Source organism: Pogona vitticeps, chromosome 6 (genome assembly GCF_051106095.1).
Source record: "Pogona vitticeps strain Pit_001003342236 chromosome 6, PviZW2.1, whole genome shotgun sequence".
Classification (NCBI taxonomy): Eukaryota; Metazoa; Chordata; class Lepidosauria; order Squamata; family Agamidae; genus Pogona; species Pogona vitticeps.
This window is the reverse complement of record NC_135788.1, coordinates 65,800,715-65,828,098: the sequence shown is the minus strand read 5'-3', so window position 1 is coordinate 65,828,098 and position 27,384 is coordinate 65,800,715. Positions and strand designations below refer to the sequence as shown.

Here is a 27,384-nt window from a genome sequence, read left to right as displayed (position 1 = left end):
TCAGTTAACGGAAAATGGCATCTCCAAGATGGTGCTGTATCCACATGAGCACAAATTCTATTCATGGACAAAGGGCACAATTTGCAAAGAATCACTGTGCACCTTCCAGCTCCACCATGGACACACTTCCAGTGAAAGTCATGGAAGAAGCCAAAAAGGTACCAGTATCACCACACACTTACCTGCCCCCTCTAGGAGCAGACAGGCATACATTATGGTCAGACTGGAACTAGTAATGGGCACACACTGTGAGCAAGACATAGATTGAAATGGAACAGAAGGAAACATTGCTACCTTAAGAAGCCATCTTTTTTGCATTATCTCTGGAAATAATTTTGGTTTCCTAAGTATGGTGATGCTGCTGTATAGTGGGAGGGGTTCCATCTCATTATGCTTCATCAAATTAAAAGTAAATGTGTAGATATTCCATGGAATGTAATTCAGGAGTCCAATGCAATATACAAAGTGTGAATTGACTGTATGCATATTAGAATACTTATATATTCATTCATAATTAGTGTCATATGCTTTTCCTCTTGTAAGCTCAAGATTTAAATGGCTCGTCCTCACCCTTGTTTTGTCCTTACAGTATTGTGAGATAAGTCAAGCAGATAGAAAGAGTGAGACAGAAGGAGGGAGGTTGGACCAAGGGTGTCCATGGCAGTGGAACAAGTCTGGATCTCCCAGGTCCCAGTGTAACATCCTAACTACTACACTATAATGGCTATAACAGCTACACTGGCTAGAGCTCATAAGAGCAGAGAGAGCTTTCCAGTATATTTGAAGACTGTCAATCTGAAGAAGGCTGCTATATTCACTAGTACCTCCCAACACTAGTTTTATCCTTCACAATAGTAATACAGTACTCTGAACAGTAGGAGGAATAGCAAATTTATTGTTTCAACCAGACAAATTCAGTTGAACTTAGGTTCCACTGAAATCAAGAAGACACACTTAATACCTTAAGTCCCATTGTTTATAGTGCACATTAAATTCAAGTGTTGTCAAGTTGGAGCCAATTTATAGTGACCCTATATCTCAAGGTGAAATATTTAAGGAGTGGTTTTACCATCTCCCCAGTGAGTTTCCATGGCCAAGTGGGGATTTTAACCCTGTTCTCCAGAGTCCCAGTCTCTCACTCTGTCAGTAGTTAGAATACACTTCTATCCACTGACTACATCTAAACTAGGGACTCTTCAGTTCATTTAATCCTATGAGAATAAACCACTGGGGCTCACTTCTAAGTAAACAGGTATAGGATCAGGGCAGTGCCAGCATGTAGTCTGTGTAAATGGGTGCCCCAAACTCAGATTAAATACACACAGCGCAGACAGCAGGGAGAATTACCGTACTAGTAGCAATATTGTGTACAGTCTTTGGTATAAATAACCAGTGCCAATGTTTTGATTGCTACTCTTTAACATTATGATTTACCTTGGATCCAAACTTAAGAGCGGAACTACTGAAATCAAGGAGACAAGAGTTCATCACTAAATTAAGTGCCATTCACGGCCAGGGAGGGGTTTTACTGTAAGTATGACTAAGCCTGGTTCCAACCCTGTGTATTATTGGACTATTTAGTGTTTGTACTGTATTTTGGTTACTGTATTTAAACACTAAAAACTCCCAACTGCATACAGAATACCCCATGAGAGGGAGATATTTCAGAGTGCTACTTAATATATGGATTTGTGTGTGCGCGCCCCCCCCCCTCGCCAGCCTCAGAGATTATCTGCCTCAGAGCACCTGCCCTGTCAAGATGCTTCAGAAACTCTACGCGGCTTTTCCCTTCTCCTCATGGATGGCCCTCTCGCAAGACGTCCCCAGCCTTCGGACAATCTCGGCCGTTAGGCTGCCAAGCAGCGGCGCAGTTCAGATAACCATGCCCAGAAATCAGTGTTGCCCTGCTGCCCTTCTGACGGGGGAAGGACAAGGGGTCAATCCTGCCCCAGCGCAGAGGAAGCCGAGAGCTTGTTGGGTAAAGCAGGCGATGCCCATTTTTGTCGTCAGCGGCTCCCTCTGCAGTTCCTCCTGTCAGAGCGCCGGGGCTTCGACGCCGAAGCACCCCCGGCACCGCATCTTCTGCGCCGTGCCCAACCCCCGGCAGCGGCCACAAGCAAGCAAGAGAACCCGCCTCTCGAAGGGAAGGAGGGAGGGACTGAGAAACGCCGCCGGCCAAGCAGCTCTTGCTCTCCGCCGCTGCCTTCGGGGAGGAGGGAAGAAGGGCCCGGAGCGATGGCGACGGGCGCCGCCACAGACGGCGGGTCCCCTCGGCGGGGGCTCGCTCTGCTGCTCTTCTTCGGCCTGGCCAGGTGGGGCGGCCCCCGGGCGGCCCTCGCGCAGCCGGTCGTCCCTTGCCAGGCCCCGCTGCAGTGGGAGGGGCGGACGGTGGAGTACGACCACAGCACCGGCACCAACACTCGGGCGGCCGTGGCTTACGACAGCCCCAACCAGCGCCTCCGGATCCTGGAAGAGAGGAAGGGGCTCATCCCGTGCAAGAAGTAGGTTCCCTCCCGCGCGCCCGCCCATGGCCTGCGAACGAGACCCCCTGAAAAGAGCGTCAGAGATCAGCTTTGCCGGGGGAGGGGGGGAAGGAGGGGGTCTTTCTCTTTGGGCCACGCCCTTTTCAGGGCGGGGGATAATTTTGCGGCCAATCATGTGGACGTCGGGATGTTTTTATAAGTCCGTCGTTGGCGTCTCTTTCTGCCTCGTCTTTGCTAGGCACCTCGTATGGTGGGCGCAGCGATTGTACAAGCGGTAGTAAGGTATATACATCTTTGGACACACGCACACACATTTATATTGGTGTATGCACTTGCAAGAGTGACTAACAAACGGAAGCATTGGAAAGCAAAAGGTTTCGGCTTCCGTCTTGTAAAGTTGCGCTGACTCGTTTACACACATGTATGCAATGTATAAAGATGTCTCTGTTTCCAGTAAGCTCTATATAATCATTTCAGACTCTTGTAAGCTAGGCCTGCTTGCCTGTGCGTGTTCTGCCAAATGAGGCCCTCCATTATGGTCTTAAAAGCCTGCTCCAGGGGAGCCACTGAAACCCTTCGTGCACCATACTAACCCATGCATGCACAAAACGCCTTGCCAGCCATGCTAAGAGATTCTCGGGGGATGCTACAGGGTGTTTGATTCTGCCAGGAACAGGGACAACCATCGTTTGATTCACCTCATAAAGATTCTCAAATCTAGGGCTTAATACCAACTATAATTTGACAAGTAGTGTTCTCCTTCGTAGCAGTTTAAAAAGAAGTAGCCATGACAATCTGTCTCAGGATGGAGTCAAAGGAAATAAAGGATAGTTTTTGTGTCCAGTCTCACTGGAAAGAGATGCTTTGCTGGAAGTGATCTCCCTTAAAGTGGCCTTTCTGTTCATACAGAAATTTCTCCAGCATAGCTGCAAAAACAAAACAAACAAACAAACAAAAAACACTAGTCCTGCTGTTGAACCCACACTGGGTGCGGAGCAGGGTCAGGCTGGTCCTCAATCTCCTGTGTGCCATCTTATCAGGAGAAAATAGCTTCTATTGATCTATGCCCCATGCAGAGTGAAGTCAAGTGGGCTTAGAAAGCATGGCTAACAATAAGGCCAGTGGAGGTGATGGCATTCTAGTTGAACTATTTAAAATCTTAAAAGATGACACTGTTAAGGTGCTACACTCAATGTGGCAGCAAGTTTGGAAAACTCAGCAGTGGCCAGAGGACTGGAAAAGATCACTCTACATACCAGTCCCAAAGAAGGGCAGTGCCAAAGAATGCTCCAACTACCGTACAATTGCACTCATTTCACACACTAGCAAGGTTATGCTCAAAATCCTCCAAGGCAGGCTTCAGCAGTATGTGGACCGAGAACTCCCAGAAGTACAAGCTGGATTCCGAAGGGGCAGAGGAAGAAGAGACCAAATTGCTAACATGCGCTGGGTTATAGAGAAAGCCAGAGAGTTCCAGAAAAACATCTACTTCTGCTTCATTGACTACGCAAAAGCCTTTGACTGTGTGGGCTATAACAAACTATGGCAAGTTCTTAAAGAAATGGGAGTGCCTGACCACCTTATCTATCTCCTGAGAAATCTATACGTCGGACAGGAGGGAACAGTTAGAACTGAGTATGGAACAACTGATTGGTTCAAAATTAGGAAAGGAGTACGACAAGGCTGTACATTGTCTCCCTTCTTATTTAACTTATATGCAGACTAGATCATGCGAAAGGCAGGACAGGATGAATCCCAAACCGGAATTAAGATTGCCGGAAGAAATTTCAACAACCTCAGATATGCAGATGATACCATTCTGATGGCAGAAAGTGAGGAGGGCTTAAAGAACCTCTTAATGAGGGTGAAAGGGGACAGTCTGAAGCTCAACATCAAAAAACTAAGATCATGGCCACTGGTCGCATCATCTCCTGGCAAATCGAAGGGAAAGATATGGAGGCAGTGACAGATTTTACTTTCTTGGGCTCCATGATCACTGCAGATGGTGACAGCAGCCATGAAATTAAAAGATGCCTTCTTCTTGAGAGGAAAGCAATGATAAACCTAGGCAGCATCGTAAAAAGCAGAGACATCACACTGCCGACAAAGGTCCGCATAGTCATAGCTATGATTTTTCCAGTAGTAATGTATGGAAGTGAGAGCTGGTCTATAAAGAAGGCTGACCACCAAAGAATTGATGCTTTTGAATTGTGGTGCTGGAGGAGACTCTTGAGAATCCCCTGGACTGCAAAGAGAACAAACCTATCCATTTTGAAGAACATCAACTCTGAGTGCTCACTGGAAGAACAGATCCTGAAGCTGAGGCTCCAATACTTTAGCCATCTCATAAGAAAAGATTCCCTGGAAAAGACCCTGATGTTGGGAAAATGTGAAGGCAAGAGGAGAAGGGGACAACAGAGGACAAGATAGTTGGACAGTGTCATTGAAGCTACCAATGTGACTTTGACCCAATTCTGGGTGGCAGTGGAAGACAGGAGGGTCTGGTGTGCTCTGGTCCATCGGGTCACAAAGAGTCAGACATGACTTAACAACTAAACAGCAACAATGGGTTTTGGCTTTCTCATACCATAAAAAGGCATGTCAGCCCAATTGTAGATCATGCCCTTCTAGATAGAGCAGTCTTTTATTCCTCAGATTGATCCATTCTTTAAGCCAGACTAAAATACATGCTTGGCAATATAGCTTCCATTCTGGTAGTCCGAACCCTCCTTTTTCTTTAGATTCTTGTAGCATTTTCAGTTTAATTTTTGCCTTTTTGCCTTGCCAAGTAAACTTTAAAATAATCTTGTTTAAATCTTCAAAGTATTTCTTTTCTCTTTTAAGTGTTACTGTTTGGAACAAAAAAAAAGTAGTTTTGGTGAGATACACATTTCAATTGTCGCTATCCTATTCTAATTAATTTCTTTATCGCAGATCTCAGGATGGTTCCTGGCACAACTTTCTTATGCATTGATGATTCTGTTTAGGTACTGAAGCTCTGGTGTTCTCTTTAGGTGCTGCTCAGCAAACAAAAAGGAACTGAGGGAGAGCTGTCAGGGTGTGTCTGCTCATGTACAGTGGCTGCGAGGGAAGGGAAAATGCTACTCTTTTTAAGCTCAGCAACAAAACCCGTATGTGTGATTCACAGAGACTACAAAGAAGAATGATGCCTACTCACCTCTGAGCCTGGTGCTCTTTGAATGTTTTTAATTACTGATAGAAATACTAGCCAACATGGTCAGTGGTTTTACATTATGGGAGTTGTAGCCTGGAAGGCACCAGGCTGGGAAAGGAGATATAAAGCTTAACAAGTTGTTTTGGCAAAATTGTACATTCCTCCTTTGGAGGTATTTCCAATAGGCTGGATATCCATTCTTCCAGATGGTTTCAGTATATCAAATGTTGCACTTTTGCAGAATGCAGAGATGGACCTTGAAGCCATTTTGGCTTTCAGAAGACTCATATTGCAGAAGACTCATATAGCTCACTATTCTGTTTGTAATTATGGATAGCTGAATTGTTTTAGAAAACCTGACATTAGACATGATGGCAACAGCTTTATTTATTCTATAAACGATTCTGAACCTTTAGTATTATTAGAAAGTCCAGTCTGCAATGTGAATGAAAAAAAAAACTTTTCGATTGTCATCATTATTTTTAATTTTACCTTAAACGAGGGTTATTTTTTTCCTTTCCCCAGTATAAAAGTGAGCTAATGCTAAATTCTACCTCTACCATAATGAGGCAAATGTAATGTCCTGAGATTTTATCATAAAAATTCCAGATATATGTGCACTAAAACTTACCTTTTTGTCTTCTATGAAGTATTTGGGGGACATGAATTATATAGTAAAATAACAAAGGAAGAACAGTGGTCAGCTGGGTTCGACAAACAGAGAAATTGGGTGGATTGAAGAGCCCTCCAATCAAAATATTTGACAGAGAATCAAGAGCTATTAAGTTATAGATTGATTTATCTTCATTGCTAGAAAGGGATTTTGTTCCAGAATTTTAACAATTCTTTGTGTGGGCTATCCACTATACCACATTATGGATGGTTAGCAGTGTGGTGTAGTGGATAGAGTGACAGACTAGGACTCTGGAGAAAAAGATTAGAATCCCCAGTCAGCCATGGAAACTCACTGGGAAAGTGGAATGGGTAAAACCACTCCTTAAATATCTCACTCACCCTTTTAGGACTACTGCAAGTCAGTTCCAACTTGACAGCACCTAACAACAATGGATGCAAAAGAAGACTTACTGTTTGGAAGCAGAATAAAGTTATATTAAGTTCTAGCAAAAATGTTTTGCTTTATAATTTTCATCTACAGTAGGTACTATTACCAGTTCAATTTTCCCAGAATTTAGAGGATTAGGTATCAATTTCAAAAGCCATTTAAAAACCTGGCTTTTCAGGCAGGCCTTCCCCTCCAGTCAATTAAACTGACCTTTACTTTTTCTTTTAATCACTCCATCTTGGCAAGGATTTTTATAATTGTTAAAAATCTGATGTTTTAGATCTTTTTAGGATGCTGTTCGCTATGTTTTTATGTATGTAATGCCGCTCCGAGTAGACTTTGTCTAGGGGGGCGGGGTACAAATCCAATAAAAGTAAAAGTAAAGTAAAGTAAAGTAAAGTACTTTGTGATTTGAAAATTGATGAAATTTGATTGAAATCAGGAAAGTGCAGAGCTACAATCTGATGTTGCACTGGATGGTGCTCAAAGAGGTTTGCCTACTTGAATTGATGATTCTTCTAAACTGATAGAACAGAGCATATGTTAGAGTACAAATCTAACAGCATTTGTCTGGGATGCAAATGGTACCATTCAAAACTGACCAAATAAGATCATGTGCCACTTCTCTTTGTTTAATTAACAGCATTTCTTATGAATGTGAAAATGGTTTTATCTTCAAACTCGCATAGTCCAATCCAGATTTAATAATCCTTAGATTAACTGAAATCATCCCTTTGGTTTCATTATATCAGCACTCAAACATGACAAAACCTGGATTCAGTCATTATTATGCTGGTTTTATTTTAAAGGCCATTTTCATGGTTCATCATTGTAGAGCTGCAGTTCTGGTACTCTCTCTCTCTTTCTCCTCTCTTTCAGATGATTGATATTACAAGTGAATTGAAGCACTGTTGCTCAATCAGGATTTGGAAATTATTGCCTCAGAGAAGCTAGCCATCAATGTCTGTTTGCTAAGAAATGCTGCAGGCAAGAAGAATTTGATGTGGTTGCTTCTCTAGGTTAAGTGATGCTTAGATTAAAGCATCAGGTGGGCACAGCTAGGTTAATTGTCCTGAGAACCCTGCCAGCCAGCACCCCCTGGTGCTGCAAATGAAGCAAAAACAGCCAGTGTGGTTCTTCAGTAAGCCCACCAGGCCCTTTACCCTGAGTAGTCCTTCTTTAAAGCCAGGTATATCAGTCAGGGTGACGATGGAGATTGCTTATGTCAGCAAACAATGAAATGATGGAGGAAGCAGGGGAGGAGCATGGGGAGAGCATGAAGTAGAGAGACAGAATGAGAGGATTTAAAAAAAACCAGCACAAAGAATTATTTAATAGAATACAATAACATTCTGGGAAACTTTGATCTTGCAAGATGTTGAGTCATCCTGATGACTGTCCAGCTAAGCAATCAAGCATGCTCCTGCCTCCTTACACAGTTTAATGTAAGACAGAATCAGCCGGCTTTCTGGCGCTACATTCACAAACAATAGTGAATATGGTTTGGCAGAAGGTAGGAACTTTTGAAAAGGTAGTGGGGCAGGAACTGGTTTGTGGCTGGGAATTCATCAGCATAGGGCATAAGAAAATTAGCACCACCATTGGTGCAGAATATGGAAAACTTGCATCACCACTGGTGCAGAATATAGGCAACTGTATTTTACCTAAAAGTATTTTGTAACTGAATAAAACCTTCTGTTTTTTCATTCTTAGGGCTGGTTGGTACCCTCTGTAGAACTGTGGTGAAGTTTATTACTTTGAGTTGTAGGTAAAGTCATACGTTTGAATCCTCCACTGAAACAAAAAATTACCATGTCGCTGAAGACAGAGAACTAGTGTGTCAGAAAACCCCTTATATTGTGTTTTTTTCTGCAGCAACTTGGTGTGAATGTAAATCAGAGTGAGTGTTTAAACATAGCCACTATCAGCAGTTTGCCAGGGAAGAATAGATTGTTGCTGAGAAGCTTGGCCCTGATGGCTTGTTGTGTGTTCATATTCTGTGTTTTTCACAAAAGTCCAACAATTAATCCCAACTAGAGTAAACCCATTCAATGTATAAGACTTAAGTTAACATTTGAGTGCTCACTGGAAAGACAGATCCTGAAGGTGAGGCTCCAATACTTTGGCCATCTCATGAGAAGAGAAATCTCCTTGGAAAAGACCCTGATGTTGAGAAAGTGTGACGGCAAGAGGAGAAGGGGACGACAGAGGATGAGATGGTTGGACAGTGTCATTGAAGCAACCATCATGAATTTGACCAAACTCCGGGAGGCAGTGGAAGACAGGAAGGCCTGGCGTGCTCTGGTTCATGGGGTCATGAAGGTTGGACATGACTTAATGACTATACAGCAACAAAAAAGGGCCCTTAGGATTAGTGTGTCTTCTCTAGTTGCAATTAAGAACTGAATTTAGTGCTTTATGTGTATTATTGGTATCTTTTACGTAACTCATCTACCATTTATTTTCTTCTGGAACAGGCTGGGTGGGTAGGCATCTCAGGACATCTGGGAAGAAGACAGGTGTCTGTTAGATTATCCCCAATTCTTTAAATAAATTTATTTTTTACCTTCACTCTGACTTCTAAGTTAATAAGAGTTCATTTCAAAATTGTTGAAACTAGTTGATCAAAGTTGCCAACCCTGTGATTTGCAACTTGCTATAGGCTACCTACATGCTGGGATGGGAATTATACAATACCCAGAATGTATGTAAACTCTAGCCAGATCCTCTGCTGCTGAAAAAAAAATCGACTAAACGGAAAAAAATGCAGCTTCTCAAATTCTTTGTAGCAGAAATGATTGCCCCAGACAAGACACAGACCTCCCTGTGCCATTTGAAAAAACCATAATTGGAACTTAATAGCTATTTCTGGTTTCATTTTTTAAATTTTAGATTTCTGAGGATGTTATATGTCAGGACTTCCAGAACAGGAGATTTGCCTCCCTATTCTCCACAGCTTGCCCATCCTGATATAATGGTTAGCGCTACTGGATTAGATTCGGATTTTGGATTGATCGAAAAAAGACCCATTAAAATCAGGGGAACTCAACTTAATCATGAATATTAAAGTCCTTTTGAATTCAGTGGGTCAACACATATTTGAAGAAAGAATGCAGAATTTTTGAATTCTCCCCTGAAATTATTACAGAATGGAGGCAGTAAATAGCAGCAGGTGTGTGGAGATCTAAAGTTAGATGCTGCCTTAATGGAAGAAGGAATTACGATGATTACAAGAATGTGCCAAAAACTGGATGAGGATGTAGAAGATACCAGATTCTTGAAACAATGTGAACTATACAAAAAGTTTTTTATTCTTTCTTTTGAAAATTAATGTCAAAGACACCTAGATTCTCAAGGAAAACGCATAAACATGTCAGTGGTCATGAAATTGGAAGAAAGTTTACTGTCTGCTGCATAAGGGTGAGAAAATATTCAGCTGTGAAAGATTATAAGTATTAAATATCACTGGATGGAAGCTACAGAAAAGCTTCCCTCAATCAAAATATTCCTCCTAGAGTTATAGTCTCCAATTCCTTCTGTATTCATACAAGTAGAAACATAACCGCACCATTATACAATAAGAACACATCATCTGATTTGGTGTAATTCCAAGGTTTGCAACTAATCTTAAAGGAAAAAGCTGAAGGAGACCCCATCCGAACAGCACATTGTAGCTTCATGGCATGATATCTTGAAAGACCAGGGAGATGAGGCTTCCTGAGAAACAGGTAAGCAAAGAAAGGGAATTATGAAGTAAAAATGAAAACTGGCTATGAGAAGGAGTGGAAAGGATTAGCCAGAGATGGAAGACATATAGGTTTAGAATAGAGTGAAGAAAAATGCTAATGCCCTTGAAATAACACATTTCTTGAAAACTCCAGGTTGCAGTTTCCTTTATTGAGGCAATCCATCTCATAGGTCTTCTTTTCCTGGGCAAAATCCTGTTGTGTACATTTATGCTGGTGTAACCTAGATTGGAAAACTCAGCAGTGGCCAGAGGATTTGGAAAGATCAGTCTACATCCCAAACCCAAAGAAGGGCAGTGTCAAAGAATGTTCCAACTACTATACAATTGCACTCATTTCACACGCTAGCAAGGTTATGCTCAAAATCTTCCAAGGTAGGCTTCAGCAGTATGTGGACCGAGAACTCCCGAATTACAAGCTGGATTTCGAAGAAGCAGAGGAACTAGAGACCAAATTGCTAACATGCACTGGATTATGGAGAAAGCCAGAGAGTTCCAGAAAAACATCTACTTCTGCTTCATTGACTACGCAAAAGCCTTTGACTGTGTGGGCTACAACAAACTATGGCAAGTTCTTAAAGAAATAGGAGTGCCTGACCACCTTATCTATCTCCTGAGAAATCTATACGTCGGACAGGAGGGAACAGTTAGAACTGAGTATGGAACAACTGATTGGTTCAAAATTAGGAAAGGAGTACGACAAGGCTGTATATTGTCTCCCTGCTTATTTAACTTATATGCAGACTAGATCATGCGAAAGGCAGGACAGGATGAATCCCAAACCGGAATTAAGATTGCCGGAAGAAATTTCAACAACCTCAGATATGCAGATGATACCATTCTGATGGCAGAAAGTGAGGAGGGCTTAAAGAACCTCTTAATGAGGGTGAAAGGGGACAGTCTGAAGCTCAACATCAAAAAACTAAGATCATGGCCACTGGTCGCATCATCTCCTGGCAAATCGAAGGGAAAGATATGGAGGCAGTGACAGATTTTACTTTCTTGGGCTCCATGATCACTGCAGATGGGGACAGCAGCCATAAAATTAAAAGATGCCTGCTTCTTGGGAGGAAAGCAATGACAAACCTAGACAGCATCTTAAAAAGCAGAGACATCACCTTGCTGACAAAAGCCCGCATGGTCAAAACTATGGTTTTTCCAGTAGTGATGTATGGAAGTGAGAGCTGGACCATAAAGAAGGCTGACCACCAAAGAATTGATGCTTTTGAATTGTGGTGCTGGAGGAGGCTCTTGAGAGTTCCCTGGAGTGCAAAGAAAACAAGTCTATCCATTTTGAAAGAAATCGATCCTGAGTGCTCACTGGAAGTACAGATTCTGAAGCTGAGGCTCCAATACTTTGGGCATCTGATGAGAAGAGAAGGCTCCCTCGAAAAGACCCTGATGTTTGGAAAGTGTGAAGGCAAAATTGTTGGACAGTGTCATTGAAGCTACCAACTCCGGGAGGCAGTGGAAGACAGGAGGGCCTGGTGTGCTCTAGTCCATGGGGTCATGAAAAGTTGGACACAACTTAACGACTAAACAACAACAAACCTGGATTGGGTGTCAGAAACCTTTAATTTGAACTAATGGGAAGCTTCCTGTCCTCCACTTTTAACTTCCAAGGTTACTTACATCCCTATTTTGCTTTGGGAAAGCCTTTGACATCCTCAGGATATAGTGGTGGGGTAGCCTTAATGGTAAAAAAATATATACTAGATCACTGCCAGTGGGATCAGTATCACCAGCGGCAATCCAGTTATGATTTTTTACTGTTCAAACTCCTATCCCAACAGCTTTACTTATTAGAAATCATTCTAATTCTCCATATTCTGCTCTAATAGTAGCCTTTTGTCCAGAGTATACATTATGCATTAGGACAATCAAATATTGTGGCACCTTCATTTCTTTTTGATCAATGGAGTCAAAGGCTTTATTGTACCCTTATTTTCTTTTGAAATTCTCTGGTACGCTTGAGTAGCCAACATATATTTGTTATATGATCTCTGGTGTTTTCAATCTGTTGACCATTGTTTTGTTTTCCACATTTGTTGACTTACTCTCTCTTTTTTGGATTTTGGTGTTTTCTTTTCTTTTTCTTTTTGGCCACAGCTATAAACACAACATGAAAGAAATAAAGGCGGAATCAGGATTGTATAAGTTGCATAACAAACCTTATAAGGTGGTTTGTGAAAAATTGTTTTCAGTCTGTGGCCTCCTTCAAATGTGCCAGGACTCCCCAGGCAGCCATATAGCCCCTGTTGAGAATGACTAATCAGATAGTTCATTTGCTCGTTCTCGTTGATTATTATTTTAAAATCTTCCAGGGATGAGCAAGAGCTGCCCATAAATATTAATGGAAACATCCTACATTTTAATATAAAGGGATTTTCTAATTTTTTTCATCTTACCTGCATCCCCAAATAGATAACCTAGAAACAGTATGACAATGTTCAGTGGCATAAAGTGCAAACTGCTTACAGATGGGAGTCGAAGATTGGTGGGGTGGTAGAGTGGAAAAGAGTGATTGTTCCATGATTTTTGTCTTTTAAAAAGTATTATCAGTGCCAGTGTGAGTATGAGAGCCATACTGTGGTGGAGTGGCTCTCCACTGTGGTGGAGTGGATAGAGGATTTTTGCTGGCGTAAGTCTGCAGCAAGTTGCCATTTACATTCCCAGTGGCATGCCAGTGGTTCAACTTTGGGTGCAACCAAAGTGAGTGGCATAAAAACCATTAGGATTCTGGTCCACTTTATTGGGCCAAAAATGAAAGAAAATTAAAAAATAAAGAAGATAAAAATGTTGTGGCACCTTAAAGACTAACTGCTATATTTTAATATGAGCTTTCGTTGACATCCACTTCCTCAGATATAAGAGTGGGATGATGATGATGATGATGATGATGATGATGATGATAGTAGTAGTAGTAGTAGTAGTAGTAGTTGTTGTTGTTGTTGTTGTTGTTGTTGTTGTTGTTTATTTCCAGTCCTTAGACCAGTCACACATATATAAAACCTTATAACTTCCAGATTCCAATATTTCATTAAAACATACTCGCATGCATACAGCTGGGAGCTACTATCTAATTGGAGTGGGACTACATGGCTAATATTTATATTTAAAGAGGCAGTTTGTTTCCTGGGCATAAATTGTTGATAGTGTAGGATTTTACACTTGTCAGTGACCTTTAAGATCCCTGTTGATATTCAGTTCCTCTCCCAGGAAGCATTGTTCTGTAAACAATGACAATGATTTGTGGCTAAATTAATCCCAGGCAATAAATAACAAGCAGGAACAACATGATAATGAAAATCACTAATCACCACCAGGGCTTGTAATGTGGCTGTGGTTAGTCAGTTAGGAAATTCAACAGCTGGTCTATTTTATTTATTTATTAAAGCTAATTACACACTTTTCTCTAGACAGGAACCTCAGAAAATGGTTTACATATATATAAATGTTAACATAAGTATCAATAAAAGCAGTTACAGTCAGCAAAAGCTACAGGAAAAAAACACAAAATCCAAAGACATAGAGCAGAACAGAAAAGCCAAAAAGATGTGGCATCTTAAAGACTATTATATTTTAATGTGAGCTTTCATGGATACATGGACTTATCCACAGAAGCTCACATTAAAATATAATAGTTACTCTTCAAGGTGCCACATATTTTTGTCTATGTTTTGTTTGGATTTTGCTTGATATGCTAGCATAGACTAACATGGCTATTTCTTCTAAAAAGGAGGGGGGAAACCTCTTTTGAAAGCCAGTTCTCTCTTCTTAAAGCAACATGGTTCTTGAACAGCTCTGGGGTGGCTGTTGTGAAGGAAACCACCTAGAGTTGAAGTAAGAAACAGTTTCCCAGGGATGCATTTCAACCAATCACGATTCAGTAGAAAAGCAACTAAACGGAAGAGAGTAGGAGAATTGGAAAACTGAAGATGACCGTTAAACTATCTGACAGGGTGTTAATGCAAAAGGGGTCAGATAGTATTAGGCAGGTAGAGCCAGTTGAGTGAGGAAAGAACTAAAAGGGAGCTATGAAATGTTTTTGGTTTGAAATTAGAGATGGACACAAACTGGAAAAATGTAAGTATCAATAAAATGATTCATTGTTTGTTGCTATTCACAACCCACAAACTTTCACAAATTTTCTTACAAAATGAACAGTTTCATGATTCATGCGATTCAGGACTTCCGGGAGTGGCAGAATGCCCCTTCATCAGGTAGAGATGTCAAACCTACAGTGAGCTTTCAGCTGTCTCTTTTCCACACACCCACCAAGTTTGGTGAAGATTGGATTTGTGGCATCCAAATTATAGCCACCCCAAACAGATTTCCCCCAGTAAAGTGCTCCTTGGCACATGGCTATAGAGCACTTTCCTGGAGCGACCTGCTTTGGGGGTGTGTGACTGGGTTCTAGTTTTAAGATGGGCAGTTCCTCCCCTTTACATAAAGGCATCACAGGAGACTGTGTAACATTAGACAACGGTTTAATGCCTTTTAACTGTATTATGAACAACAACTTCAGTGGGTCCAATGCGACCAGCAACCATATATGCATTGGGCCACGTTTTGTGCAACCCCACCATCTCAAAATAGTCTTTTAACATGGGGCGATTCCAAACCTCTCACAATCAGTAGGTTTCCTCATGGGTTGACTCCTCACTGTGCGAATAGTCCTGCAACAAGGGTATTGACCCCAGTTGCCTTTGGGCTGTGTCAAGCCTGTGGGGATCAAATCTAGGTGCACCGCCTTCTTCCAAGGACTTTTCCGTCTCAGATAAACATATACAGTCCATTCCAAAGGTTCTACCTTCCCCAACTGCTCTTCGGTTCCTGCACCCTCCTTTCCCCTTTGAACCTTCCTTTCTCTGTTGTCCTTTGCCTCTCTCTTTTGGGGAAAGGGGAACATGTAGGGCTCCTTGGCACCCTCTGACAGTGACTTATCTTTCTCTCTACCTCCCATCTCAGGGCTTTCCCACTTTTCTGACCCCCAGCTCCTCTTTTCCCTCTTCATATCTCCTAACCTGAACATGTCTCCCTCTGTCATCAAGAAACCCTCTGCTATTGGTTGATCTTTTCCTCCCGCTTCCCTTTTATCTTAACTTCCTGCCTTCTCCTCCCAGTGCCATGGCCTAGATCAGTGGTGGTGAACCTTTTTGGGCTCGCATGCACAAACTGGCGGGGGGGGGACAGCGGGTGGTGTGCCATGGTGGTGGCAGAACCGGAAGTGGCAGTGGAAGGGGGAATCCCGGCACGGAGGTGCCTCGAGACCCCAATCTGGATCTGCTGCCAGCACCAGTTGCTCCGGATCCGCCTGCCGAAGCACCAGCACCGCAGTTGCAGCCGCCTTCTCAGGTTTGACTGCGTGGGGGGGCGGAGTAGCGATGTGGCGACTTATGGCTCGCCTGCTGGCAGAAAGGGCTACACATGCCAGCTGTGGCATGCATGCCATACGTTCACCATTGATGGCCTCTAGATCATGGAAGACAATAAAGTAAAGACGGTGCTGAATCCTTCAGCCTTAGATGAGTGAGGGTACGTCTCACTTCTAGGTTCAGCCACTTGCACTGGTTCATCTTCACAGGACGCTATAACTCAAATGTTGCCAAACATAAGAGGGGGTAGCGAAGAGAGTCAGCCCAAAAGTTAGGCCAAGTTTGTAAAGATTGGATTTGAGATGTCCCAAGTTAGAGGCCACAAATGAATTGCCAGTGCCAATATTAGTTCAGTGTTTGTAGTGTTTGTTTTGTTCTGGGTAGTCCCATTTTCCCCAAGTGCCCCAAAATGAACCATGGAATGGCCTGATTTCAGGGAGGGGGGGTTGCTTCGTGGTTTGTTTCGTGCCCATCTCTATTTGACATGAAAAGGTATTTCCCTGTTCTGGGAGAGATAAAACATTTGGTAAGCAGTTTCATTCTCAGGAAGCTGTGGGCTGTTTGTGGTCAGTAGATACTGGAACTCTTGGAAGTTGTTACTCCCAATTGCTGTGTTCCATTCTTTGAAATGAAAAAAAAAAACATTGTTTTAATCCTCTTGGAGTGAGTTAAAATAAAAACTACTTCAAGATATAGTTATTGTCTCACCTACCAAGTCAAGGAATATATAGTTCAGAGAACATTAATGTGTAAAGGCTGTTGACATCAGTTAGAAGATTACACTATCAACCATATAGCTAATATAATCAACCTAATAAAATAAAAGATGTAACTTTAATCACACTGATTGCAGCTGCATTGGCCATTCCCATCTTAGTGAGGAAGCTTGACAAGAACATATCAGCTTGAATGCTGGGAGGTAAGTGGTATGCATTTTATCAGACTATTCTGTTTTTTGCTGTCTTCAGGGCGAAATGGTTCCTGAAAGGTGGAGCTGTGGTAACTACAATCAAGATTCACAAATAACATTAAATGGACTATAAAATGGCTGAGTGCTATGATCTTTCAAAGGAAACAGGGAGTGACCAGTGCTTCACAAACTCATTGCGAAGATTATGCAGACCCAGCTCCTCACTGAAAAAACAGAACTTTGCAGGATTATTTCCTCATAGGAGTGCACCAAGTACAGAATGGGCAGCATGATCCAGTACCTTCCAGGGGACATTTCAACGGTTTCAATAAGGAGTAGCCTCTACTTATATTAATACCCTCAATGAAAGTTGTCATTTTTTTCACAACACAGCAGGCTGAATTGTGATCCATTTTGGTACTCCACTTGCTGTAGGAGGCCCTATTTAACTTTGCATTTCAGTACCTGGTGTGACTATGAGGGCACATTTGGCAGGCAGCCAAGTAGATGTGTTGTATTAGAAACTGGAGTACTTTTGTAAAACATTTTAATGCTGCTCTTTGAGAAACAGCATTTGTACCATATATATACCAGAGGGAGAACCTTTTAACATTTGGCTAACATATATACTGTTATATTTTCTTAGTTTTTAATAGGACTGCAGTTGCAAAGTAGTGATCCAGCATGACCAATATATTAAATTATTATTTTATTTTATTTGGTGAGTCCTGAGATGCCAGTATGACAAAAATAATTGTAAGTAAAAACATGTCTGAAATCTCAAATATAAATGAGAAAACAAACAGAATTTCCAGAAATGCACGGCCTCCCTTTGAATTTCATGCTCTGCTTCCTTTTGAATTTCATGCTCTGCTTCCCTTTGAATTTGACTGGAATAGAATGGTTAAAACTATATTGAGTGCAAGAGATGAAAGTGATTCAATATCTCATATTTAGCGTATTAAATTTGCAATGGAAACATTGTTTGGTTCTTCATTTGCTGTTAAAATCAAGGCTGCAAGTCAAAGGACCCCACAGTGTCTTACAACATATATTTTGCCTCTGTCTGGTTGAGTTTGCATAGTGAAGCAGTCTGTGCTGTTAGCCAATCTACACATTGCACAGAATATAGTAGACTGATATAGTTGAATTCTGGATCATACCTCTTGAGACTGTAGGTAAAAAGGGGATGCACCTTTAAGTCTCCACCCAACTCTCACACTATATATGTCAACTATCAGCCAAATTAAACATTCTGTTGGCAAGCAAATGTGCATTTCCTAATCCTGTGTTTAGCAAGGTAACTTGGAATGGGGTTACTTACCAAAAAATAAGATATGTTTAATTCTTTTGCTCAGGCTTTCCTGTAAGTGCCCTATAGGCATTGGTCTTCATTAGCAGAGAATCTTCTGATTTTGGAGTGAAACTGGAAGAGAGAAGTTAAAAAATAGTCTTGATGCGGCACAGAATATGTTAAGTACCACTGTTCACATCTGACTCGACCCCCAAACCCTGCGTTAGCCTCATGAAGGAAATCCAGAGTTGGGAATGTTAAGTCCCTGTGTAACAGAGGGAGACTTATAGGCTTCTCCCTTATATGCTAGTTTTGTACATGGAGACAGCTTTTTTTACATGGAGAGGGAGCATCTAGAAATACAGCACACATAAATAATCTGAAATGGTGCAGTTTAGTATTTAACCCACCTAAATCTATCATCATATTCTGCATAAGGCAGAATGCTTTATGACTGACTTACGACATGACCAGACCTAATGTGTGCCTATATTTTACTGTAATCTTGACAGCCAAATATTAAAGGATGTACATTTACATCATAGCCTGCACTTTGCAATTTTCTGACCACAGTGCCCAAGTTATGCAGTCCACAGATGGAAAAATTGAGCAGAGGGATGTGGTAAAGAAAAAAAATTGAGGTACAGCCACAATAGAAATGTATAGCAGTTTTATACCAGTTTCATATCCGGTAGTGGATTCACCCAAGAAATCCTAAAAATGTAATTCGGTGACAGAGCTGAGATCCATTTGAAGCTCTTAGTTTTGTAACTAAGTTGCAAAGGTTCCTCAATTTAGCCAGAGTCTATGAGACAGATATGCTCTATATGTCTCCTGATCTTGTGTAGAAAACAAGCATGGATATTAATTCCATTCTTGTCCATTTTTTTTTCAGATTCTTTGAATATATATACCTCTATAAAGAGGCAGTGATGTTTCAGATTGAGCAAGTGACAAAGCTATGTTCCAAGACAGCTTTGAGCGAGCCGTGGGATCCTTATGATATTCCTGTTAACTCAACCTATGAAGATCAATACTACATTGGAGGACCTGGTGATCAGATTATAGTACAAGAATGGTCTGACAGGAAGCGAGCTAGAAAACGTAAGTATTAATTTGTTTGCTTTTTAAAAATTATTTCTTGACCTCTAGACCATAAAGGTTTTTTTTCTGTTGTACCTATATTAATGGTATTACTTGAAAGCACGTACAGGAATTACTACTGTGTTTGTGTTCCCTTTTCAACTGAGAAATAACTGGCAACAATTTATATATATATATATACACCTTGGCTTTCTGCTTGTTTTTTGTCAGAATGGTTCAAGATTTTAACTTAAAAGCAAATAATCCCACATAAATTGCTCCGACCTTTGCAGAACCTTTAATCTCCCATTAAAAGGGGGGGGGGGTTAAGACTGCTTTTTGGTGGTAGGGCAAGTTTCAAGGAACTGTACGGAAAGTGTCGAGAGGATTTGCCACTTTGCACGTCCCTTCAGTTTACAAGGTACAAAGGCATGTTGCATCCTGACGCAAAATTTAAAAATTCTTGGTTTCTTCCAGGGTGCATTTGATTTAAAGTCGATTTAAATCACGATTTAAATAGTGATTTATATTATTAGTAAGACTTGATTTAAATCATTTTTAAATGTAAAGACTCATTATTGCTAGTAGTTATAATCTTTAATATTTGCAACCAGACTGGGTCTCTTTTATGGCCTGCTGCCATTTTGCTCCTCATGGGAAGGAATAAAGAACTGCAAGCTATGTGCACAAAGGTCCCAAGGTTTGTAAGCTGCTGAGAAGGTTTCACTTCATTTTAATGCTTGTCCCTTTTTAAATTTTATACCATTTTTACTGTGAAAAAGTGCATGTTATCTCAGCATGGATAACTTGGATTAGTTGAATTAGTTTACCAAAATGTAAATATTGCATGAATATACAGCATCATATTAAATAACCAAGCTCTATTTCATGCTGAATAACCTTTGAACTATAATGTATTTTAAATAGAAAACTATATTCAGATAATTTTTTCCTCAAAAGCATTTCATTGAAATAGATTTGATTAAAATGAAAAACAATTGATATAAACTTTAAATGTTATTTTGAGGATTTTTTTTCTTTAGTTAATTAATTTTAATCCACCCTGGTTTCTTCATAAAATTCAGATAAGCACCAGGCTGCAGTTCCCATCCCACTAAATATTTTCTGAGGTTCTCCTAAACCCATGTTCAGGTATCTGCACTTCACATACACCATCATTGACCAAAAAAGCTTGACTGAAGCACTTGGTTAAGTTCTAGTTTTCTGTAGAAGTTCAGATAAGAACCATGTGAACTTCCTTTGCAGATTATTTCAAAAATGTCCCCTTATCATGAAAGGAACATAACTATATTAAAAGATAATGTAACGTGTCAAGAATATCCATCTTAACAATGTTAACCCTCTGTTTGACTCTTAACTTTATACTTTATTTAGATTTATACCCCATCCCTCTAGACAAAGTCTACTCGGGGCGGCTTACAAAAAATGTTAAAATACAATAGAATAATATAGTTATTAAAAATTAATAATACAAGCAACTAACTAGTGGATATATACATTATCAAGATGGGAAATTAAAGAAACGAAACAGTTAATTAACTGGAGGGAAGGCCTGCCTAAGAACCAAGTTTTTAATTTAAAAAAAAAAAAACACTCAGCGAGGGAGCCAGGCGGATTTCTGTTGGTAGATTATTCCACAGCCGAGGGGCCACTGCTGAGAAGGCCCGGTTTCTTGTTCTTTCCTTCCGGGCCTCCCTTGGCGTAAGGTCCCTCAGCCGTCCCTGCTGGCTTTGTCGGGTGGGAGAAGGCGATTTGCCAAGTATCGAGGTCCCAAACCATTTAGGGCTTTATACGTCATCATTAAAACTTTGAAATCAATGCGGAAATGAATGGGCAACCAATGCAGAGCAGCCAGGGTGGGGGAGATATGTTGATATTTCCTCACCTCACTAAGGAGCCTGGCTGCTGCATTTTGCACCATTTGAAGTTTCCGCATCAATCCCAAAGGCAGCCCCACGTAGAGTGCATTACAGTGGTCTAATCTCGAGATTATGACCGCATGGACAAGACTAGTGAGGGCCCCCCATCAAGATATGGTCGCAGCTGGGCAATCCGCCACAGGTGAAAATAGGCAGAATGGACCACAGACACTACCTGGGTTTCCATGGTAAGCGCCGGGTCCAGGTGTATCCCCAAGCTGCGAACCTCACTCTTTGCGGTGAGGGTCGACCCTCCAAAAGAGAAGGAGTCACCCACGCCGCTGATGGAAGGACCACCCCCCCCAAGACCTCCGTCTTGTCCGGGTTAACTGTCTCTCACTTTCCCAAGACTTGGATAATATCATGTTTGTGATGTCATCAATGACTTCAGAATGTTATGTTTGAATAGCTATTTCTGTGTCAACAAAAGTGTCCAGTAAATGTCTATGGACAGGTAACTATCAGTGTGACTCCCCAGCAGGTTTTGTAGCTGGTCTCATTGTCTAACTCTGAAGAAGAGTTTAGTATAGGCCCAGGTACTAATTGATCCACTGAAATATGTGGACTCTGTTGAGTGTATTGTGGATCCAGACACCTCTAGAATCCATATTTTAAACAAAGCAATTTGTAATGTTCTTACAGTACCAGAGCGACATAATTGGCAACTTCCCATTGCTTTATCTCAAATGGAAAAACTATGATCCTTCAGATGTTGATGAATTGTCCCCATTACACTTCCTTATTAGCTACACTAGTTGAGGCTGATGAGCATTTGTTCTTGTTGTTGTTTAGTCGTTAAGTCGTGTCTGACTCTTCATGACCCCATGGACCAGAGCATGCCAGGCCCTCCTGTCTTCCGCTGCCTCCCAGAGTTTGGTCAAACTCATGTTGGTAGCTTCGAAGACACTGTCCAATCATCTCATCTTTGTCGTCCCCTTCTCCTCCTGCCTTCACTCTTTCCCAACATCAGGGTCTTTTCCAGGGAGTCTTCTCATGAGATGGCCAAAATACTGCACCCTCAGCTTCAGGATCTGTCCTTCCAGTGAGCACTCAAGGTTGATTTCCTTCAGAACGGATAAGTTTGGTCTCCTTGCAGTCCAGGGGACTCTCAAGAATCTTCTCCAGCACCACAATTCAAAAGCATCAGTTCTTTATGGTCCAACTCTCACTTCCATACATCACTATTGAAAAAAAAACATAGCTTTGACTATGCAGACCTTTGTCGGCAAGACAATGTCTCTGCTTTTTAAGATGCTGTCTAGGTTTGTCTTCGCTTTCCTCCCAAGAAGCAGGCATCTTTTAATTTCGTGACTGCTGTCACCATCTGCAGTGATCATGGAGCCCAAGAAAGTAAACTCTGTCACTGCCTCCATATTTTCTATTTGCCAGGAAGTGATGGGACCAGTGGCCATGATCTTAGTTTTTTTATGTTGAGCTTCAGACCATTTTTTGCACTCTCCTCTTTCACCCTCAGTTCTTTAATTCCTCCTCACCTTCTGCCATCAGAGTGGTATCATCTGCATTACAATACAACAACAGGTTGCTGATATTTCTTTCAGCAATCTTTATTCCAGCTCGGGTTTCATCCAGTCCAGCCTTTGGCATGATGTATTCTGAACATAAGTTAAATAATCAGGGAGACAATATACAGCCTTGACATACTCCTTTCCCAATTTTGAACTAATCACTTGTTCCATATCCAGTTTTAACTGTTGCTTCCTATCCCACATTAGTTTGTTGTGGACCACACAGTTAAAGGCTCTTGTGTAGTCAATGAAGCAGAAGTAGATGTTTTTCTGGAACTCTCTGACTTTCTCCATAATCCAGTGCATGTTAGCAATTTGGTCTCTAGTTCATCTGCCCCTTCGAAATCCAGCTTGTACTTCTGGGAGTTCTCGGTCCACATACTGCTGAAGCCTACCTTGTAGGATTTTGAGCATAACCTTGCTAGCATGTGAAATTTTGAGCATAACCTTGCTAGCATGTGAAATGAGTGAAATTGTAAGTAGTTGGAGCATTCTTTGGCACTGCCCTCCTTTGGGATTGGGATGTAGACTGATCTTTTCAAATCCTCTGGCCACTGCTGAGTTTTCCAAACTTGCTGCCATATAGAGTGTAGCACCTTAACAGTGTCATCTTTTAAGATTTTAAATAGTTCAACTAGAATGCCATCACCTCCACTGGCCTTGTTGTTAGCCATGCTTTCTAAGGCCCACTTATTCACTCTCCAGGATGCCTGGCTCAAGGTCAGCAACCACACTATCTGGGCTGTCCGGGACATCCAGATCTTTCTGGTATAATTCCTCTGTGTATTCTTGCCATCTCTTCTTGTAGTCTTCTGCTTCTGTGAGGCCCTACCATTTTTGTCCTTTATCATGTTCCTTTAATATCTCCAATTTTCTTGAACAGATCTCTGTTTTTTCCCTTTCTATTATTTTCCTCTATTTCTTTGCACTGTTCGTTTAAGAAGACCCTCTTGTCTCTGCTTGCTGTTCTTTGGAAGTCAGCATTTTATTTTCTGTAACTTTCCCTATCTCCCTTATATTTTGTTTCCCTTCTCTTCTCTGCTATTTGTAAGGCCTCGTTGGACAGCCACTTTGCTTTCTTGCATTTTGTTTTTCTTTGGTATCATTTTTGTTGCTGTCTCCTGTACAATGTTACGAGCCCCCATCCATAGTTCTTCAGGCACCCTGTCCACCAAATCTAGTTTCTTAAATCTGTTCTTCACTTCCACTGTGTATTCATAAGGGATTTGGTTTAAATTATTCCTGACTAGCCCAGTGGTTTTTCCTACTTTCTTCCATTTAAGCTTGAATTTTGCTATAAGAAGCTGATGATCAGAGCCACAATCAGCTCCAGGTCTTGTTTTTGTTGACTGTATAGAGCTTCTCCATCTTTGGCTGTAGAGAACACAATCAATCTGATTTTGGTATGGCCATCTGGTGATTTCCATGTGTAGAGTCGCCTCTTGTGTTGTTGGAAAAGAGTGTTTGAGATGACCATCTTGTTCTCTTGAAAAAACTCTATTAGCCTTTGCCCTGCTTCGTTTTGAACTTCAAGGCCAAACTTCCCTGTTGTTCCTTTTATCTCTTGAATCCCTACTTTAGCATTCCAGTCCCCTATAATGAGAAGCACATCTTTCTTTGCTGTCAGTTCTAGAAGGTGTTGTAAGTCTTCATAGAATTCGTCAGTTTCAGCCTCTTCAACATTGGTGGTTGCTGCCTAAACTTGGATTACTGTGATGTTGAAAGGACTGCCTTGGATTCATATTGAAATCATTCTATAATTTTTGTGATTGTATTCCAGTACAGCTTTTCCCACTCTTTTATTGACAATGAGGGCTACTCCATTTCTTCTATGGGATTCGTGCCCACAGTAGTAGATGTGACAATCGTCTGAATTGAATTTGCCCATTCCCCTCCAATTTAGTTCGCTGACACCCAGGATGTCAATGTTTCTTCTTGCCATCCCCTGTTTGACCACATCCAACTTACCAAGGTTCATAGATCTTACATTCCAGGTTCCTGTGCAGTATTCTTCTTTGCAGCATTGGACTTTCCTTTTACTCCCAGGCACGTCCACAGCTGAGCGTCCTTTCGGCTTTGGCCCCACCACTTCATTAGCTCTGGACTTACTTGTACTTGTCCTCTGCTCTTCCTCAGTAGCATGTTGGATGCCTTCCGACCTTAGGAGCTCATCTTCCAGCATCATATCTTTTAGCCTTTTGTTACTGTCCATGGAGTTTTCTTGGCAAAGATACTGGAGTGGCTTGCCAGTTCCTGCTCCAGGTGCATCGTGTTTAGTCGGAACTCTCCACTATGACCTGTCCATCTTGGCTGCTCCTGCACGGCATAGCCCATAGCTTCTCTGAATTACTCAAGCCTCTTCACCAGGACAAGGCAGCAATCCGTGAAGGGGTGATGAGCATTAGAATAATATCTGAAAGATCACAGGTTTCCTGGTCCTACTAAAGCAGATTAAGTGTCTTAAATGAGTGTCCTCAGTTGATCTAAGACCTTTACGAGATGAGAATTCAATTCTGCATCTAAAAGCAAGGCACACATAGGAGGAAGAGACTTTGCTATTAGAAAACTAGCTTGATTTGGGGTTTTTATTCTGGATTAAGTGTAATTGCAAAAGTCATTTTGGTATATTTCTATGTATTGTGAGTTTCTGTCTGCATTCTCAATTGTACAGGAAGTCACATGGTTGGCAAACAACTAGTGGTGCTTTTGGCATCTTGTGAATGGCTGTACAGCAAGTCACCACCAAAATTGTTGCTATTCCACTTATGCCAGGATAAATGCCAAATAATATTCTGGTCAGCAGGTGTTTTTTTTTTACATACTTTATATCTCAGGCATGTACCTATAAAATATTTGCAAGCCTGAAGATGTGATGCTTTAACAGGAGAAAATATGCATTTCCCTTAATGTGTGATCTGACCCTAACAAGAGCTATATTAACACTGAATTTAAGATGAGCCCCACTGGTCAGTATTCGATTGTGTCATGCAGCAAACCCATAGTGAACCAACGGTATCACATTTTAACTCATGCACAGCAGCATTGGGGACCTTGAGTGAGTCTAGGTCACATTTCCTCAGAGGGAGCCAATGATCAGGGCTTGTGCACTGACAAAGCTGTATAATCCTATGTTAGGACACTGATGGGACATTTTGCTCTGTCATTGTTCAGTAGGATCACGTCCTTAAATTTAAATTTAGTATCTATCTCTATTCAGATTGTACTTCTCAAATCACTTACTAGAAAACAGTTCCACTGAAACCAGTGGAAGCTATTTAATCCTTGAGAAATGAATATGTATTTATGTTTGCAAGGATAATTAAACTTCTCATGCTTTTCCCACACAAGCAGTAATATTTTGTGCTTTATTACAGTTGAAACCTGGGTGGGCGTTTACACAGTCAAGGACTGTTACCCAGTTCAGGAAACCTACAGTAAGAACTACAGTGTGACAACCTCCACCCGTTTCTTTGATCTAAAACTTGGGATAAGTGACCCATCTGTGTTCATCCCTCCCAGTACCTGCCAGGCAGCTCAGCCAAAAAAGATGAGAGATGCATGCTGATGGTGGCTCTTGGCTTCTCTCTGGAAAATATAATGCAGATTGTCATAAATAATCAATTGCTGTTCTCTAACCGGATAGTTGCACTTTGCAGAACAGTGAGTTCAATGAATTGGACACTTAATGTACCTGCAAAAACAAAGAAAACCCATTGTGTTTCATTTAACATTCTCCGCTTATTCTGCAGTTGTCAGAGAAGCCATTGTTCTAGCTATTACATTTTTGGGAATAAAATGTTACTAATATTTTCCAAGAGCGCATTGTGCTACTGAGAACATATTAAAATACAATGAATGTTTACCAGTTATTGAGGGATGAATAAATAATATTACATGCTGGAGGTAAAGTGTTACTATAAATTAGCACATTAACTGGTTATATTATATTGTTTTCTTTGCTCTTCTGAAAGCTATTATAGTTAATCTGCCTTTTTTTGTAAAAATCTAGGATAGCTTTGTTTACATAATACTAATTGATTGATGAACTATAAAAATATAAAATTATATCTGTGTTCTACTTGTTGCTACTTATTATTTATTGTATTTATTTAGAAGGGTTCTGTCCCACTTTTAAGTGTATAATCTTCAAGGTGATTTAAGAATGTGCAAAAATACAAACACAGTTATACGACCTTCTAACGTACCCAAAATGTGTGTTTTCATAATGTAACACTGCTTTGAACTGACATAAAGAGATACCCATTACATGACTTGCTTTAGCAATAATTTAAAAAAATATGTGTGGAATTAGTTGTGCCAGAAGAGTAAATTTGGCAAATGATACAGTGCAGTGATGGCGAACCTTTTTGAGCCCAAGTGCCCAAATGGCAACACAAAACCAAATTATTTATTTCAAAGTGCCAACACTGCAATTAAACCTGAATACAGTGGTGCCTCACATAACGTTTTTAATTGGTTCCAAAAAAAAAAAACCTTATGCGAAAAAAACTTTATGCAAAACACCATTTCCCATAGGAATGCATTGGAAACCGGTTAATCCGTTCCAGTAGGCACGAATTGGCGTCCTTAAGCGAAAAAACCCATAGGAAACATTGTTAAACGATACAATGTTTCCTCCATTGGAATGTATTGAAGCCGACTCAATACATTTCAATGGCTTTGCGAAGTCAATTTTTGCAAATTTAAGTGTGTCATAAAAGGGCCAAAAATGGTTTTAAATGCTTGGATTAGCTTCTGCACCCTCTAAAACGGATGCAAAAGTTAAT

The 27,384-nt window shown here is 41.0% G+C and overlaps 1 protein-coding gene across 1 annotated transcript; it reads left to right on the top strand.

The window, feature by feature from the left end:
- Nucleotides 1-1,997: 1,997 nt before the first annotated feature.
- Nucleotides 1,998-26,675, top strand: EPDR1 (ependymin related 1). Its single transcript, XM_073003775.2, has 3 exons — nucleotides 1,998-2,501; nucleotides 18,944-19,152; nucleotides 25,972-26,675. Exons 1-3 carry the CDS (start codon nucleotides 2,236-2,238, stop codon nucleotides 26,160-26,162), a joined length of 666 nt encoding a protein of 221 aa, XP_072859876.2. The 5' UTR covers nucleotides 1,998-2,235; the 3' UTR covers nucleotides 26,163-26,675.
- The last annotated feature ends 709 nt before the right edge of the window (nucleotides 26,676-27,384 follow it).